This window comes from Myotis lucifugus, unplaced genomic scaffold (genome assembly GCF_000147115.1).
Source record: "Myotis lucifugus unplaced genomic scaffold, Myoluc2.0 scaffold_125, whole genome shotgun sequence".
NCBI lineage: Eukaryota > Metazoa > Chordata > Mammalia > Chiroptera > Vespertilionidae > Myotis > Myotis lucifugus.
In genome coordinates, this window is record NW_005871173.1 from 2,883,560 (window position 1) to 2,901,746 (window position 18,187).

Genomic DNA, 18,187 nt, shown 5'->3' on the forward strand with positions numbered 1-18,187 from the left:
AATAACTAGTGGCCCGGTGCACGGATTCATGCACATTGAAAGGAAATTAATTAGAAGAAATATCTTAATACCGCTATTCGCCCTTTCTCTATAATAGAAGTGTCAGAGATGAAAGAAAATTAGTAAAATGTATATGAAAATAATATATAAATTGATTAATAAACAATAACATGATATAACAACAACAAAGACATGATATAAAACAACAAAAACATGATATAAAAACAAAAACATGATTTAAAAACAACATTGATAAAAACAATGACTGATAAATTGATTAAACTTATTCTAATATCTCCCTGTATACCACATTAAGAGTAAAAACACTGCCCTAGCTGGTTTTGCTCAGTGGATAGAGCATTGGCCTGTGGACTGAAGGGTCCCAGGTTCGATTCCAGTCAAGGGCACATGCTCAGGTTGCAGGCTCAATCCCCAGTAGGGGGCATGCAGGAGGCAGCCGATCAATGATTCTCTCTCATCACTGATGTTTCTCTCTCTCTCTCTCCCTCTCCCTTTCTCTCTGCAAGCAATAAAAATATTTTTTTTAAAAAAAAGAGTAAAAACACTTGCAGAGTGCTTGACTAATTTCCCTTGTGATGAAGTATTTACAACTTTAACTTTAACATCACACGCTCTTGGAACTGAAGAAAAAGCAACATATAACTGACCATGTCCAAAAACAGGTTCAGGTAGGAATATTCCCACTCTGTCTAGAGTTTGTCCTTGTGATTTACTAATAGTCATGGCAAATGCCGACATCACGGGAAACTGTCTTCGAATTAATTTAAATGGGAGGCCAGTGTCAGACGGAGACAAATCAATTCTTGGAATCAGAACAACCTCTCCTTCTGCAGATCCTGTTAATACTTCAGCTTCGAGAAACACACGCGTGCAATTGGCGCCAGAGAGAGCTTTTATGTATTGCACATGCGTGAGTCAACGTTTACTTTTAAATTGCCAGTGCGCGTCATATGTACCAGCCGGTCGGACGGTCGGTCACTTAGCCTTGTATATATATAGATAGGCTCCAGGTATTTGACAGTGACCAGTCGAAGATAAAAGCACCTGTTCATGAGAAAGATCCTTGCTGAACGTTTACTTAACATCTGAAATAAAAGAATTGATGGAGAATACACGAGACACGTCTGCACCCTGCACTCTCAGAGCCCCACTCAGGCCCCGTGGGGCCGAGCTCAGCCCCTGCCCCTCCGCAGTCTGCGCCACGAGTGTCGCTTTGCCCAGCCAGGCCCTGTCCCTGCTGTACTTTTTCCTAAAGGGGCACACCCCTGCGAGCATCGCCGCTGCCTCCCACCTTGGCCGCCCCAGTGCCCTTAAGTAAAAGATAATACAGCAGTGTAAGCGTTGGCTGTGCCCTGAGGAGCTGGGCACTCCATGTGAAGCCTCAGGTGTGTGCCTCAATGCTGTAGCTTTCTGACTCTTACTTTTTAAAAGTTGTTTTATGCCAAGGATTTACAAGTCTACAGTTTTATCACACACAAAAAGTGCTCAATATTTTGTATGATTATAAATGAGTAAATTTTTAAACCATTTAAAAAATAGCATATTATTTTAGCACCTAAATTGGCAATTCCATATCTAAACAGAAAATATAAAGAAACCACGTTGCCTATGCCTATAATGCCAGTAGGCAAATTTGTTGGTCCCACATTTATATACACTGTCCTTATTTTCCTCAAATTGCATTATTTAATTCCCAAGCCGAGTATCCTCTCCTCCCTCCTCGCATCTGGAAGCAGCATCAACTGCCCGGACTGGCCGTGTGGCCGCCTCCAGTGGGAAAGCGAGGGCCCTGGGCCCCACAGCCACGCGGCACTTCTCTGCGTGTTTCCGTTGTAGATGCGAAATGACTCCGAGCGAGTGAGCACCAGTGTGTGGCATTTCATAGCTGCTCACACTCACAGTAAAGAGTTAGGACATATTGGGACCCAGAATGACAAGAGAGGAGGGAGGCGAGTGAAACTTCCATTAAAGGAAAGAACACGCCTTGGTTGAAAGAGGCCGGTCTCCACCAGGCGTGCGGAGCAGCGGTGAAGTGCAAGCAGGGAGCAGGCGGCGCCACATCTGATCTTCCTCCTGGGGGCCAGGTGGACAGATTGGCAACCCTGTTCGCAGCTTTTCCCCTCTCCCCTTTGTACCGTAAGAGCTGCTAATCGGATCCATGCTGCTGCGACTGCGGTTAGTTATTAGCAGAATAAAAGCAGATTTCTTCAAAAGAACGGGTGGGGAAACGACTATACAAAATTGCAAGGTTGTTAGAATCTTAAATGCACAGCAGTCGGCTTTTCCCCTTATTCTGAATTATACGATGAATACAGTCTTTCATCTGTCACTATGCCCATGTGTTCAGAAGGCAGCCAAATATTAAGCTCCTCAAACAAAAAAGGAATCTTAGAAAGAGGAAAAATATTGAGGAGGAATAAGAATAGGTTAGAGTGGGATAAAATTAGGTTTTGTTTTTATTAATTTGTCCTTGTGAGAGAAATATAAACTGCCTGCTCTCTGTGGAGTGCCCTCCCCCCCGGCCCTCGCCTCAGAGCCGTGATCAGAGCGGAGTTCGCTGGAAGCTGTGCCGAGCCTGCCGCGCTCCTAGACGGCAGGGCTGCGCCGACTCCCTGGCGGGTGGTGAGCTGCTCTGTCCAGCACACGTGCACTGCCGCCACCCACGGGCACGAGTCTGTGCGCCAAAGGCCGCCATGGCTCACCCGAACTGTAAAGCTGTTGGAGATGGTGTGGATTTACTCACTGCGGCAGAGCTGCCGGGGGAGCAGAGAACGTAAGGTGATGGAGCTGGGAAGAGGGCGGCGGCCAGGTGGAGCCGCGTGCTTCAGGCCGTCCACGCCTGTAGGTGGGATGGAAGTCAGACCCAAGGCTTCCTTCCCTCCCGCCCAGGCGGTCCACACTGCGAACACGGTCTTTTCAAGGGAGAACACCGTATGTAAATGTTGTTGGACTCTGGTTTATCCTGAATCGAAGCTTGTGGTGACCTCAGTAGTGCATCCAAAACTGGTTTCCTTGAGTACCTGACTCAGCTGTTGGAGCCTGAGTGAGAGCCTTTTCAGTTTCCTGCCTCGATTTCTTGGTAGAAAAGGGTCTACCCCAAAGGCCTCGAGTGAGTTTTAGGGAATCCGACCATTACACTGACTTCCATATGAAATATTAGGTAGCTTTCGTTTATTTGATTAATAAAAGAGGGCAATTGGAAAAATGCTGGCTTGAATCCATTGGGCTAAATGAAATAATGATGTATTATAACTAGTTGGTCTTTGTAATAAAAACAAAAACAAAGTACTTGTAGTACAGGACCTGTGAAGGCGTGGTTCTTACATAGAGCGACCACATTCACTTTTGTTTCTACTCATCTATCTGTGGTGGACTCTAGCAGGGAGGTTAACAAAGAGATTCCAAGCCCCGGACTGCAGCGGCAGGGGGGGGGGGGGCGGAGTCGAAAAGGTTAATCCGCAGGTGCGTGACTAGAGGGAAGATAGGTGCCTCCTGGATAGGTTCTGCCTCGTGCGGGGCATCGTGGGAATTTCCTCATTCTCGTGGTGGCTAGGCAGCATACGAGTCAGACACGCCTCTGCAGCCCTGGTTTATCGGTATTTTTAAGACCCAATGGCACAGCAGCAAACCGCTCTAAACATCAATTGGTTGCCTCCCATATGTGCCCTGACCAGGGATGGGGGAGTGTGTCAGGTTTATGTGTCATTATTCGTAATCAATACCATTTGATGTTTATTTGACTTCATGAGCAAGTATCCCTGAATGTTTCTTTACTGACATTATCCTTCAGAATAGGAGACAGCAACTACAACCTTTGGCCAAATCCAGCTTGCCATCTATTTTTGTAAATAAAGTTTTATTCGTGCTGTTTTGTTTACATATTGTGTATGACTGCTTTTGCACCACAGCAGCTGAGTTGAATAGTTGTAACAGAGAACATATGGCCTGCGAAGCTTAAAATATTTACTATCTGGCAATTTACAGAAAGAGTTGGCCTATTCCAGATCTAAAATAATAAGGTAAAACTACATAATTACTGATAACTTATAAAGGTTTAATTAGCTATCAGTCCAGGCATGGTTTCGTAGATCTGTACCTGTTAGTACTCACTGCCCCACCATCTTGCTCTATGAAGTGTACCAAACTAGAATATATCCATGTCTCAGTTCATCCACTGTAAATTAGACATTACTGGATGTGTGCTAATTTACCAAAAATATACATAATAGCCTGTTTACACCCAATTCTGTTATATACCAAAATCCCAATGTTTTTTACTAAAGATATTCAGTTTGATTATCTTGATTCAGTTCTTAAAAGCTATTTTTAGTTAGAAAATTTTTCCTCAAAACCTATCATAGTGCAAAAATTAAAAAGAAAACATTAGAAAACAAAACCCAACAGTACATTAAGAAAATAAGGCACCACAGCTAAGTGAGATTTATTCCAGGAATGCAAGGTCGGTTCAATATAAACAACTCCATTAATATTTTATACTATATAAATAGTCTTAAGGGAAAATATTATTACCTTTAATAAAATTCAGTACCCAATTATGATTACATCTCAAGGAAATAGCAGTGAAGTGATACTTGTCACCATAGTAAAGTATATGTGCTTTAGTTTTAAAGGTAATGGAAAATTATTAGATTTCCACTACGATACAAAGAAGGCAAGATGATCGCTATCACCCCTACTATGAACACTGTTCTAGAGATGTTGGTTAGTGCAGGTAGACAAGAGAACTCTCAAAGGCATACAAATGGCACAGAAGAGATAAAACTGCCTTTATTTACAGATGTATAATAGTAAACCCAGGAAACTACAGAGAATTAATGATAAATTTAATCGCAACTAAAAATCCAGTGCAGTGGCAACAAGACATAAAATTAACATACAAAAAACAATAGCATTCTTCTATACAGGCAATAAACACTTAAAAGACATACTAGTAGAGAAAATCCTATTTATAATGGCAACAAAGATTAAATGCTTAGGAATAAACTTAACATAAAATGTGCAAAACTTTTGTGCACCTGAAAGAAACCAAAGAAGACTTAACAGTCGGCCTGCAGACTGAAGGGTCCCAGGTTCGATTCCGGCCAAGGGCACATGCCTGGGTTGCGGGCTTGATCCCCAGTAAGGGAGCGTGCAGGGGGCGGCCGCTCAAGGATTCTCTCTCTCATCATGTTTCTATCGCTTTCTCTCCCTCTCCCTTCCTCTCTGAAATCAATAAAGATATATTTTCTTAAAAAATTGGAAATCACCTAAGTGCCGTCCATAGTAGAGTGGTTGGACAGATTGTGGAACACTCACACGAAGGCGTATGTAGACCTACATAAAAGTGAAGAGACTGTTATAAACTGATAGGAAATATTTCCCAGGACATGCTGTGCTGCTAAGTGAAAAAAGCAAAGCCCCAAGATAGCTAAGATTTGCTATCCTTTATGGAAGGAAGAAGATAATGTAAGAGAAGATGCAGGTATCTTCTCATTTATACAAAAAAATATATAGTGAGAAGGGAACCCAAAAACTAAGGAGAATGGTTATTTGTAGAGGGCAGGTGGCAAAGGGGTGGAAAGAAGGAGAAATGGGAACAGCAGATAGCAGGGATGCGGGGTGAATAACTCTTCTGCATATGTCTCTTTGTAGGATGCTGACTTTTAGGCCCATGGAAGTATTTCACATATCCCCAAAATATCAAAACAGATCCAATTCGGATGTAGAGGGAACTCAGAATAGAATACAAGCCCTACTAATTGGCTCTGTGGTTTTACAAAGATATAGGTTAGTAATTCTGAAAGTACTTTGTATGTATATTAAAATTTAATAAATAAATAAACTGATTTAGATAATGAGAATTGGGATTTTTACCATTGGAAAAAGGAGTTATAAACAAGGAAAAGGACAAGGCTAAATGTATTTTCTATTTTGGGGTTGGAATTAGAGGAATTTGAATAAGCTCATGGTTTCATACACACAATACACAATTAAATACTGAATTTCCAAGGTGTATATGTGCAGGTTAGTGTGCAAACAAAGATTTCCTATCTGTTCATTGAGAGGATCTAGAAGCAATAACACCCCAGAAAAATGAGCAAACATAGTGCCCAGGTCTTAGTCTCTGAAGCCATTCTCTGTACAGAGAACCATGGCTCCTAGGAAAAGTGGCTGATTCCAGGGTTGGGGCTGGGAAGATAGAAAATGGGCCTGGAGCAGCTTGTGATTCCATGAAGATTCCAATGGCCAGAGCTGGAACAATTTGAGCAACAAAGTAATGTCAATGTTGGATTTGAATCCATAGAATAAAATAAATGTCCATGAGTTTATTAGTTTTTTGTTCTTGTGATATTACCATGAATTAATTTATCCTCTTAAAGCAATACCCATTTATTCCCCCATAGTTTCCATGGCCAGGAATTTAGGCACAGCTTAGCTGGGCCCTCTGCTCAGGGTCTCAGGAGGCTGCAGTGTTGGATGGTCCGTGTTCCACCTGGAGGCTCAACTCGGGAGGATCTGCCTCCAGTCTCTCAGATTATTGGAGGAATTCATTTCCTGTGCTTGTGAGGCCCTCGGGTTCTGCAGGCTGCCTGTCCTTGCCGCGTGGCTCAGTTCATTTCATGGAAGCCTGCTCTCCAAGGCCATCCGGAGCATGCCAGCGCAGCACAGGCCTAGGTCCTCCTGTAAAGTCAGGCCTACCCAGATCCTCTCCCTGTTGACTATTTCAAAGTCATCCAATTCAGGACTTTACCCCTGCAGAATCCCTTTAGCCTCCTACGATTTAGGGGTGATATTTTATCACTTTTGTTATTTCTTTGCTTAGAAGCCAGGTCACAGGTTCTGCCCTCAGTCAAGAGTGTGGCTCACTGGCAGTCGCCCTGTAGTGTGCCTGCCACAGTGAGTTCCATGGATGGAAGCAGTCTAGTAAACACACACACAGATGGGCAAGAGGAGAGTTCTTCCTTGCAGCAGACTCCTGTTAGTAAATGTGGAAGGAAAGAGGCAAGGAGAGGGTCGCCATTGGCAAACACCGCGGTGATGACTGTACAGACAAGACTCTCCAATGGATGAAAAAGTTAGTGGGTGCAAGTTTGAGGGGACACAGGGTTTGCATCGCCCTTGAGATACTTACCATCTACAAAGGGCAAAATAGTGACTTGACATTGGAGGAACTTGGTAGGCACCAACTTTACCAAGTAATAAAGGTAAACATCACGTGACACGTGAGAATGTCTTGAACCCCTGGACGAGTGAAGTGAGGATCTGAGGATGAGAATATCTGATCAGTGCTCTTCAAAAATGTCAAGGTCATAAAAGGAAAGACTGGTCTTTAATGGCTGTAGGAGACTAAAAATTAACTCAGTGCAATGTGAGATCCTGGAGAGGAAAAAAGACAGTAAGTGGGAAATTGGTGAAATTCAAATAGGTCTTTAGTTAACAATATTGCACCATGTTAAGTTCCTTGTGGTAATTATTTGATTGTTATATATGATGAGAACACTAGGGGAGTTAAGGGATATAAGAACTTTTTGTCCTAGTTTTATAACTTCTAAGTCTAAAAAAATTTAAAAATAAAAGGTTTTTTAAATAAAAATTCATAACATAACTTGTGTTGAGAGTCAAATGTGAAAGTCAGCAAAAAGTACAAATTCGGGTGACTTATTGATGTTTCATTCTTAGTTTGAGCAAAATCTTGCACACTATTGTATATGCGTGGTCATTGGAGAATGGGAAAAACTATTTTTCTTGAAAAACCATAGGCCCTAGCCAGTTTGGCTCAGTGGATAGAATGAAGGGTCTATGGCACATACTCAGTTGCAGACTGGATCCCCAGCCCTGGTTGGGGTGTGTAGGAGGCAACCCGTCAATGTGTCTCTCTCACGTTTCTCTCTCTCTGCCTCTCCCCTTCCCTTCCACTCTCTACGAAAATCAATGCAAAAAATGTCCTCAGGTGAGGATTAGCAAAAAATAAAATAAAAAGTCATAGGATGGCCTGGCTGGTGTGGCTCAGTGGTTGAGTGTCGACCTATGAACCAGGAGGTCACCATTCAATTCCCAGTTGGGGCACATGCCCAGGTTGCAGGTTTGATCCCCAGTGTGGGGTGTGCAGGAGGCAGCCAATCAGTGATTCTCATCATTAATGTTTCTATCTCTCCCCCTCTCCTTTCTTCTTTGAAATCAATAAAAAATATATTTTTAAAAAATCATAATATGGACTTCTGCTGAGAATCAAAAGTAAATGGTCATTGGAGAATAAATACCTGAGTGTAAAGTGGTAGAATTTACTCCAACTCATAGCATGGGTTTTTCCAGTTGTAATTTTTTTCCCATTGTGCTTAACATCTTTATAGACATAGACAAGGGGAAACATGGACTTTCTCTAAAACTGTTTTAATGTTAAAGCCTACTTATAAGTTAGTTTGTTCACTGTGCATGGCAGTATTCTCTTTTAAAATAATTACCAAACCTTTATTTTACTTATGCCAAAAATATGTCATAAAAATCCATGGTTCTGAAGGTGTTTACTTAATTCGGTTGGTGCAAAGGGTTTGGAATTGTCTTCTTCACGTGGAAATTGGACACAAATGCATCTTCAGCATCGTGATTCTCAAAGGTCTTCTGATTCAGCATCTGCTCTATCTGGCCTATCCCTGGGTTTAAGGGAGAATGAAGGCATTTCTTTGTAATTATGACACTGTGATGGGAAAATGGGGGTAAAGGCAAATGGGGAATTTAAAACGGCTTCGGCAAACCCGTCTTTACCATGAAAAGTTCGTGTCTGTTTCTTTAAAGGATGAATTTAGTACATAAATTATCTCGTGGCTTTAAACAGCTATGTCTTAGCGCCAGCCAACCAATAGCACTGCGTGGGTGTGGCAGGATTTTATGAATTCATGATGGTTTCAAACAGCCTTTTTTCTTTTTAGTTGAATTGCCTGTAAGAGCAGTGCCCTGGGCATGCATCGTGTAGGTGATGGTGTCCTCTGTTAACGCAGAATTGCAGTTTGTTTTCACTGTCGTGAGGCTGTGCATCCAGCCGTGCAGAAACAGTCATTGTGATGTGAGCACTTGTCCCTCTGGGAGCCGATTCCCCGGTGACGTTTTGGAAGTCAGGATTTGACTGCAGAATGCTTTAAATTTCTAAATGGACTTTGGGTTGGGGCCTTGGGGTAGTTCATAGGAAAGACGTGACCCACAGCAACTGCTGTGTACCTGTAGCCAAGTTGGTGACCAGTGTTTCCCCTTGAAGTTGTTTCGTCCAGAACGTGAAGTGTTTACATTTGATTAGTTGGTATTCATGCTAATTTACTCCACCTGTCTGAGGCAGTGTCTGTGCTGCTTGTCTGGTCTTTCATCCTTCAGTGTGGCTCTGACTTAGGAGGAGCGCCTCCTAGTGGTGACTGGAAATTCAAGTCTTGATTTTCACTTTATCTGAGGATGAGAGTGGCAGCTGACCCCAGGAAGGCTCAGAAATGCATTCATAAGTTTTACATTCTTTTCTAAAAGTGAGATGCCGAAACTCCCAAAAACAATGAGAATTTTTATGATTATATTTTAACAACTATTTCTAGCCTGTCTGGGTGGAAAATCATTTTCCCGCCTCTCTGGCTGTCACAGATGCAACCGTTTCTAGAACTAGTAATGAGTAACGTCCTCAGAGACTCAGAACTCTCTCTTGCTGGTCTGGACTCGCTGCCTGGCCAAGCGGATGCCGTGGTGCCAACACAGAAGGTTGTCGTTCAGTGTGAAACACCAGGTTCTGCTCCTGACCTTCACAGGGTCATTGGTGGTGATCACAGTACGTTAATTTCATTCTCTGCGCAACTGTGGTTCTTCTCAGCTCTGTCCAAAGTGGAGGAGGCGGTCCTGTGGTGTCAGAGCCACTACTTGTTTGATCTAATAGGCTCAAGTCTCCATACCAGGGAGATAGTTATGTATATTTTTGTCTTTCCAATTTATTTTAGCAAAGGGAGGCGCTAGAACAGTGATGGCGAACCTTTTGAGCTCGGCATGTCAGCATTTTGAAAAACCCTAACTTAACTCTGGTGCCGTGTCACATATAGAAATTTTTTGATATTTGCAACCATAGTAAAACAAAGATGTATATTTTTGATATTTATTTTATATATTTAAATGCCATTTAACAAAGAAAAATCAACCAAAAAAATGAGTTCGCGTGTCACCTCTGACACGCGTGTCATAGGTTCGCCATCACTGGGCTAGAAGATAAAATAGCGTGCCTTGAGGTCTATGCTAAGTTGAACTGCCTTTTTTATTCTATATTTTTATTTTAGAAAATACATCTAAACCTCTGAGCCAGAGAGTTGAGATCATCAAGTACCTGTGATGATTCTTAAATTTCAAAACCTGTCTCTGCCTTCACATGATTCATTGTCTCTCCTTAATTAATAAATAAGAAGCATCTTTTCCTTTGATTCAGATTAAGGGTATTAAATAACCAATATTTGTTATGCTAATGGAGGGATTAAAGGAGTAAAAGACATCCTCTGTCTAGGAGCTTACCTTATAGTTTGAGAAGACAAACTGAACACACATTAGGTACATGGAAACCAAATAGATGTGATTGCTTTATTAGCAACAAAGATCAAGAGAGATGCAGATGCTGTTTCCTTCTTTGGTGATAACTTACACTATATTTTGTAGTCCTATTATTATGTTTTTTAATGGAGATCTCCTAAGTTTATGTTAAATCTCTGATTAGTTACAAAGGGTTTTTAGACATCGGTTACTATTACAACATTGAATAAATATTAACAATGAGAAACTGTGGGCCACTATCACACCTGCCCACTTAGAGACCAGATTAAACTCAGGAGGATGCGTTTAGTTCGCCAGTCTTGGATTTTATGAAAAGCAGTGAAGAAGGGTGTGCCGGGAAATTTCAGCTACTCATTGATTTGTCTCTGAGTTTGGGAACTCATCCAGTAAAAATTGAACTTTTCTGGAGGTCATTTACTAAATATGTTTATGCATCTTTCCTCTTCATTTTACACACCAAAAAAAGGGTGAAATATTATGCTTTTTGAGCTCTTTTTCTATGTGGGGGGTCGTGCCTTTTGTGATAATAAAGATTAAATAAAAATGTAAGTGTGCCTTGGTGTCGTACAATTGCAGCATTAATGCAAAGGGTTCCTCATCCCTCTTCCCCTCCTGTTTTGCAGGCAGTCAGATGCCCCCCCAGCCACCTGGGAGCCAGTCAGAATCCAGTTCCCATCCTGCCCTGAGCCAGTCACCAATGCCACAGGAAAGAGGTGAGTCTTCAGTTTATGTTGGCCACACTTCTCATTGTGAGTATTTGGGGCTTCTACGAATTTGCTTACCCATTCATATCCTTGTAAGTAATTTTAAAGGATGTTGTTTCCTCATCAGATGAACGAAACAAATAAGAACCTTACATGTAACAACAAATATGGGGAAAAGGATGCTTTCTTGCAAATTGGGTGAAATTTTACCAGAGTACTGTTCAAGATTCAAAGCATATATATGTCTGCATAGCAGCCCGAAGCAGTTTATACATAACTCTAGTCCAATATTTGACTTAGCTGTGTAAAAATGACCATTAACGATTCAATTTGGATGGTGATTCTAACGAGTAAAATGTTAGTGAGGGTGTTTACCTGATTTGATCAATATTTGTTCCATGACATTTAATACTAAAAGTTTAAACACACAGTAAGACCTTGTGTTATAAAATTACCGGATCTTAGAACTGGAACATCTTGAAAGATCAGGGAGTCCGTCACCTCCACTTACAAATAAAGAAAGTGGGGCCTTAGAGGTTCTTCCCTATGACTTCCTCTTTCTCAGAGGCTAGTTGGTGCCAGAGCCAGAGGAAAGGACTTTCCTGCAGCCCTTGAGCATTCAAGTTTTCTTACACGCAAACCCTTTGACCCTCAGCTCAGTTCTGATGTTGACCTCCAGGTATCACTGCCTCTGGCCTTCATTTGTTGACGTCTGTGTCTTTTCTTCCCTCCGGTAGCCAAGCGACTTTGGTTGGTGGTGGTGCAGTGATTTTAACCCACATTAGTGGAGATGGGTTCACAAGCCTACAGCACCATCAGGTGCTGGGCCAGATTACTGCGCTGCTGGGAGTCAGGCTAGCCCCTCCCCCCACAGGAGGTGCCACCCTCCTGCAGTCCCCTCCCTCTCACACTTGCCCACAAGACAAGTCGGTAGCTTGGTAGCTAATATTTAAAGGTTCCTGACCCCTAATGTTAATAATTATTTCTATATGAGTTATATATGACTTGCTACTGGTTAGAATTATAAGGTTCAGTTATTTTACAGGTTAAAAACTCAGTAGCATGTTGCTTAGAAAGTAATGCCAGTGAAAAGAGGCTTAGCCTTACCTACACATCATTTGTGTTGAAATGACTGTTTAGTAGGAATACAATGAAATTTTGATTTTCTAATACCTTTACATATTTAACATTTTTGTTATCATCTAATGTATAGTTAATACTTTCATTTACTTATCAAGTTACTACAGTATGTTTTAGTGATGGAATCGTTGATGGATGGTTTCCAAACTTTAGGGTGCATAAGGATCGCCTGGAGAGCACGTTGAAATAGGTTGCTAGGCCACACCCCAGATGCCTGTTTCTGTGGGTCTGAAGTGGGACACTTAACATCTGCATTTCTGACAAGTTCCAGGTGTTGCCGATGCTGCCAATCCAAGGACCCTACTTTGAGACCACTGCTTCCTAACGACACTATAATGAGTTTCATAAGTGTGCAATGTGTGCATTTGTTGCTCTAAACTTCCCTCTGTGGGTCCTATAAATCATTCTTGTAGCTCATCCTCTCTGTGTTGCCAGTTTGTGTGACTTCCTTGTGGAGCTGGCCATCCGGGAGATGTTACAGAAGTTCACAGGAAGCACTGGAAGGCCAAGCGAGGGGATCCTCCCCAAGCTCCGTTCCTTGGCTGTGGTCTGCAGCTGCTTTGTGGTCCTGGGTCAGGAAGGAGGGAAAAGGACTAGAGAAATTATCGCACTGAGGTTGCTCAGGCCAGACCTGAGCTGAGACAAAGATATTTGCTATTTCACTTAATCCATACTGAAACATCATTCCCACTGGGAGAATCCTCCTTCTTTTGCAAGCATTAAAGGATAAGAGGTACCTTCTTTGAAAGCACTACAATTCTAACCTTTATCTCTACCAACTAAAAAGGGGAAAACCCTCCAAGATCCTCCAACAACGTCTTCCCCAACCCCTTCCAAATGACATGTGTTTCAGAAATTTGAAAATGTACAAAACCAAATGTTAAGGACGAAACAACGAGGAACCATAGTTAAATTAAGCTTTTAACTCGAATATATTAGCAAGGCAAAATCTAGGATTTTCCTCTGATGTCACTGTATAGAAACTACTGGGTTGATATGTCTGCTACTGTTTTCCCTCTGATTTTCTTTATTTTGTGTAGAGTGGTTTTGGTAACTGATAATCCTATATAATTAAAGCGTAATATGCTAAGTGTCTGGTCGTCGGTTCAACCAATCAAAGTGTAATATGCTAATGATATGCTAAGGCTGCTCAACCTCTCACTATGATGTGCACTGACCACCAGGGGGCAGATGCTTTGACTCGTAGGTTAGCTTGCTGCTGGGGTCTGGCCGATCAACGGGCCGGACACGCCCTAGAGCCCTCCCACAGTTCCTCCCCGCTAGCCAACCTCCCGAGTCCTCCCCAGCCCCGATTGTGCATCAGTGGGGTCCCTCAGCCTGGCCTGTGCCCTCTCGCAATCCGGGACCCTCTGGGAACGTCAGAGAGCCCGGTTTCAGCTCGAACCCGCAGGCCAGGCCGAGGGACCCCACTGGTGCACAAATTTGTGCTCCGGGCCTCTAGTGAGTACATAACAATGTGGGTAGTTAGAATGACCATTTCCTTCAATTAGCAAATATCCTATATAATAAAAGTGTAGTATGCAAATTGTGCCCTCGACCGGGAGTTCGACCAAGGGGTGGGGCCAGCCAGGGGAAGGGAGGGAGGCCCCAGCTGGCAGTGGCAGGCAGCCAGGGGAAGGGAGGGGGTATCCAGCCATCAGCTGCTAGGGACCCTATCAGTGCACGAATTTTGTGCACTGGGCCTCTAGTGAATTTTATAATTTGCTAAATCTGACTTTATTTTCGTGAACATGTTCACCAAACTTTCTCTGAAAGACTGTGTTGGAGACATGTGCCTCTTGCTGGTTAGACAGCCCCCACTGAAGGGGAAAACTTCATATTTCAGAATGACTCTTGGATGATGCTTTTCCATTTAGGAGTTAAATTTTCTTAAAAACTGGGTAGTAAGCTATACATCCAAAACTAATGCAGAATGCTGTTGAATGTAGGCTGTTATTAGGGGGGTGGGGGGGTGGCAAACAGGATTATTGCATTTCCATATGTATTTTAAATAAATAAATTTTTTTTTCACAGCCCTGACTGGTTTGGCTCAGTGGATAGAGCGTCGGCCTGCAGACTGAAAGGTCCCAGGTTCGATTCCAGTCAAGGGCATGTACCTTGGTTGCGGGCACATCCCCAGTGCGGGGTGTGCAGGAGGCAGCTGATCGATGTTTCTCTCATTGATGTTTCTAACTCTCTATCCCTCTCCCTTCTCTGTAAAAAATCAATAAAATATATTTTAAAGAAAAATTTTTTCACAGTGGAAAAAAATGCTGGGCAGCAAGAATTTTTTAAAATGGCTTTGTTATTTGTTAAAATCCAGGAAGAAATGTTAGCTCCTAATGACATTTGATCAGATGTTTTAATGGTAAATGGCAGTCATTTTAATGCTTTGATACAATAATAAAAACATTTTTCTTGCTTGTTTTTACCATCATGTGTACCAACAGTATGTATAGAACAAAGTAGATCTAGGAAAACACTTGCTAGGCTATTCCCCATTAATTTATACCTTTACAATTAATATATCATGCTCCTCACCCCCCAATTAGGAAAATGATGAGAGAAGCAGAGAGGAAAAAATATATTGGTGAGTAGTTAGCATCTTACGAAAAAAATGTATTCTTCTCAGAAACCATAAGAACATACCTTCTGTGCTGCTGAGTGCTGAAACCACCAAATTGAACAGGCCCTTCTATACTCATCTTGCTTTAATAATAAGATTAAGAGTAAGATTCCACATTTATACACATTTTTTTAATGGCAAAGAATCTAGAAACTCACTTGTCCAGAGACACCTGCTCAGGGCAAGAGATGCAGCCTGTGCTGGGAGGTGCCGTTTCCTGGTTCTCCCCAAAGTCCTCCTGGGGGACAGCAGTGCTGACACATGACCCGGAGCCTAGGTCCCTCCAGGTTCCAGGTGCTGAACGCCAGCTCTGCTGTTACTTCTTGTCTTGTATCCTGTCAGGAGGAACATTTATTTAACCACTGTGTACCCTGTTAGCACACCTGAGTCAGTCCTAAGATCTGAACCACACTGGCCACTGCAGGGCCATACCCCGGAGCAGGGGCTCATGGCCGCCAGGCCCCCACCCCTACCCCGTCTCCAGCGCAGTGTCCTCTTCTGGCGGTTCTGGACATCAGCCACAAATCCACTTACCCACCTTAGATAGAGGTGGAAATAACTGCGTTTCTATAGTTCTGTATTGCCCACCTATGAAGATGTTTGTGCAAGTAAATGTGGATGTGGCCATCATGGGTTCCACAGAGAAGGGAAGCACTTTAGGTGTTTATTGGCCTCTTTATTCTTCGGTACATTGTCTTCTCTATACTGTCATCTACTTCTAACATAAGCTTGATTTTATTCTCTCCTGTTTGAACTTTATATAGTGTTGGAACTGCTTCCTAACTTAAAGAAAATTAGCTCAAATTTTTTGGGGGAAAAGGGGCAAGACTTCAGTTTAGGATTCTCTAACACCGTGGTCGGCAAACTGCGGCTCTTTGGCCCCTTGAGTGTGGCTCTTCCACAAAATACCACGTGCGGGCGCGCACGTACAGTGCGATTGAAACTTCGTGGCCCATGCGCAGAAGTCGGTATTTTGTGGACGAGCCACACTCAAGGGGCCAAAGAGCCGCATGTGGCTCGCGAGCCGCAGTTTGCCGACCACTGCTCTAACACATTTGCCATATTTTTTATTTTAAACCAAATTGTCTCTCTAGACCTCATAAAATGACAAAGACTTGCTATTAAAGCACCTCACCAAAAAAATAAAGATAAAATAAACTAGTGTAATTTACACTACCTAAGCACTGCATAACTCTAACGCACTGAAATAAATTTTACCAAAAAATTGTAGCTAACAAATTTAGCTTAGTTTTGTCCTTATTTCTTAATCTTTAACCTATATTTCTTAAAAATTGAAAAGACCAATAGGAAACGGCTTGTGACTGTTGTTCTCTTTTCCAAGAGGGCTCGGAGGGAATATGGAATAGTCATCGGAGTAGATAAATAAGAATTATTATTATTAACATCAAAATGATCCCACTTTTAACCCCTGCAAAATGCTAAGCTTAATGAAACCAATAAATGCCTTTCTAGTTTATTGGATTAGCAATTAGGTGAAACCGTTTCAGGAAGGCTTATTTATTTGGACAGATGTAGAGAGGTCAGAATTAATTTTTTTAAAAACCTCTTAATTGAATTCCCTTTTAATTCTCTCAGTGGTATCTAGTTAAATATGCATGTTAATGCTGGTTTTCCGAAGGTCTGAACTAGACCTGGGTTCTCAAAACCAACACGGGTTATTTAACCCTTTTCATCTGGGTGCCAGCAGGGACTTCCTCTGTGTAATCCCATAGTGTTTGAATAATTAGAAGGTAGTAATGAGGATTTAATTAGTCCTCGAGATATGGGGGAAGCAGAGCCACTAAGAACTTTCCCTTCTGGACACGATTGCAAACAGAAGGGCGGTGGCTGCAGGGCTGTGATGAGCTAGAAACGTTTCTGTGGCCGGAGGCGGTTCTCGGGCATCATTCTGAGACCGTGGATATGTACAGAAGGGATCCTGGGTGAAATCTTCCGGAATTATTGAAGAGCACCCCACCCGGCCTCCATTCTCGTCCACCTGCATGACAGCCTCTCTCTGCTGTTAAACACATTGCAGTGCGGGCTTGCTGAGCCTGCGTGAGGACTGGCTTGTCCTGTGTGGGTGGGGGCAACACCGACAGGCCCGTGATTCCTATATTTACTCTGCAGCTGCAGGACAAGGAGAACATAAGCACGTGTGGTCGTTTCATACATCTCAAGTATTTGAACCAGACTTAGTCCTTGGCAGCTGTGTGTCAGAGAATGACAACATTCTCATGTTTGGAATATGATCTTCACGGTGATATGTATCAGTAGCTCCGTTTTTATAAATACACATAGAGACATTATCCGGGGGAAATAGCAGATGGGGTGGGGTCAGACACTTAGATGTTCTTTTTAAACTTTTTTCAATTACAGTTTACATTCGGTATTATTTTGTATTAGTTTCAGGTGTACAGCATGGTGGTTAAACAATCATATACTTTACAAAGTGATCCCCTTGGTATTTTTCAATACCCACCTGGCCCCACACATAGTTAATACAATATTATTGACTATATCGGCTATGCTGTACTGTACATCCCTGTGAATATGTTATGACTACCAATTTGTACTTCTTAATCCCTCCACCTTTTTCACCAGCCCCCCAGCCCCCTTCCCTCTGGCCCCCAGGCTGTTCTTGAGTCTGAGTCTGCTTTAGATGTTTCTGTGTGCTACTGTGAGAATATGATGTTTCAAACTTACATGTGTTCTGTAGATTGATCAACTAGACTATGTCTTCATTATTATATTTTTCCTTCTATTAATCCCAATTGTTAACTGCCTTGGGATAATTTTATCCCTAGTCTTTAGTGCTGTATTTTAGTGTTTTTTTCAAAGTCTGAATAGAATTCCTCGTCAGATTTCTAGGCATTCTGTTTGCTTAGGGCAAATCTTCTGTTACTTTTTAACGCCAAGGGCAAAGAAAAGCATTCTCTGGAAATAAATCCAGGGTCTTACTGTAGATGAGACCGAGCTCTGTCGGGCCAGGCGGGCCTTGTGTACCTCCGCATCCCTGGGTCCGCAGAAGAGCCTGTGGGTGATACGTGTTCACAAAGGCTGCGCTGGACAGCGGAACCGGGTCAGCCTTCACGCCATTGGGAGGGTTCAAATCTTTTTAGAGCATAGAAAAGCC

At 42.5% G+C, this 18,187-nt stretch overlaps 1 protein-coding gene across 1 annotated transcript in view; it reads left to right on the forward strand.

Moving 5' to 3' along the window:
- ARID1B (AT-rich interaction domain 1B) overlaps positions 1 to 18,187 on the forward strand; it is a 305,167-nt gene that overhangs the window by 219,045 nt on the left and 67,935 nt on the right. Inside the window, 1 exon segment of the mRNA XM_023758177.1 lies at positions 11,205 to 11,294. Coding sequence (XP_023613945.1) covers positions 11,205 to 11,294 — 90 coding nt within the window.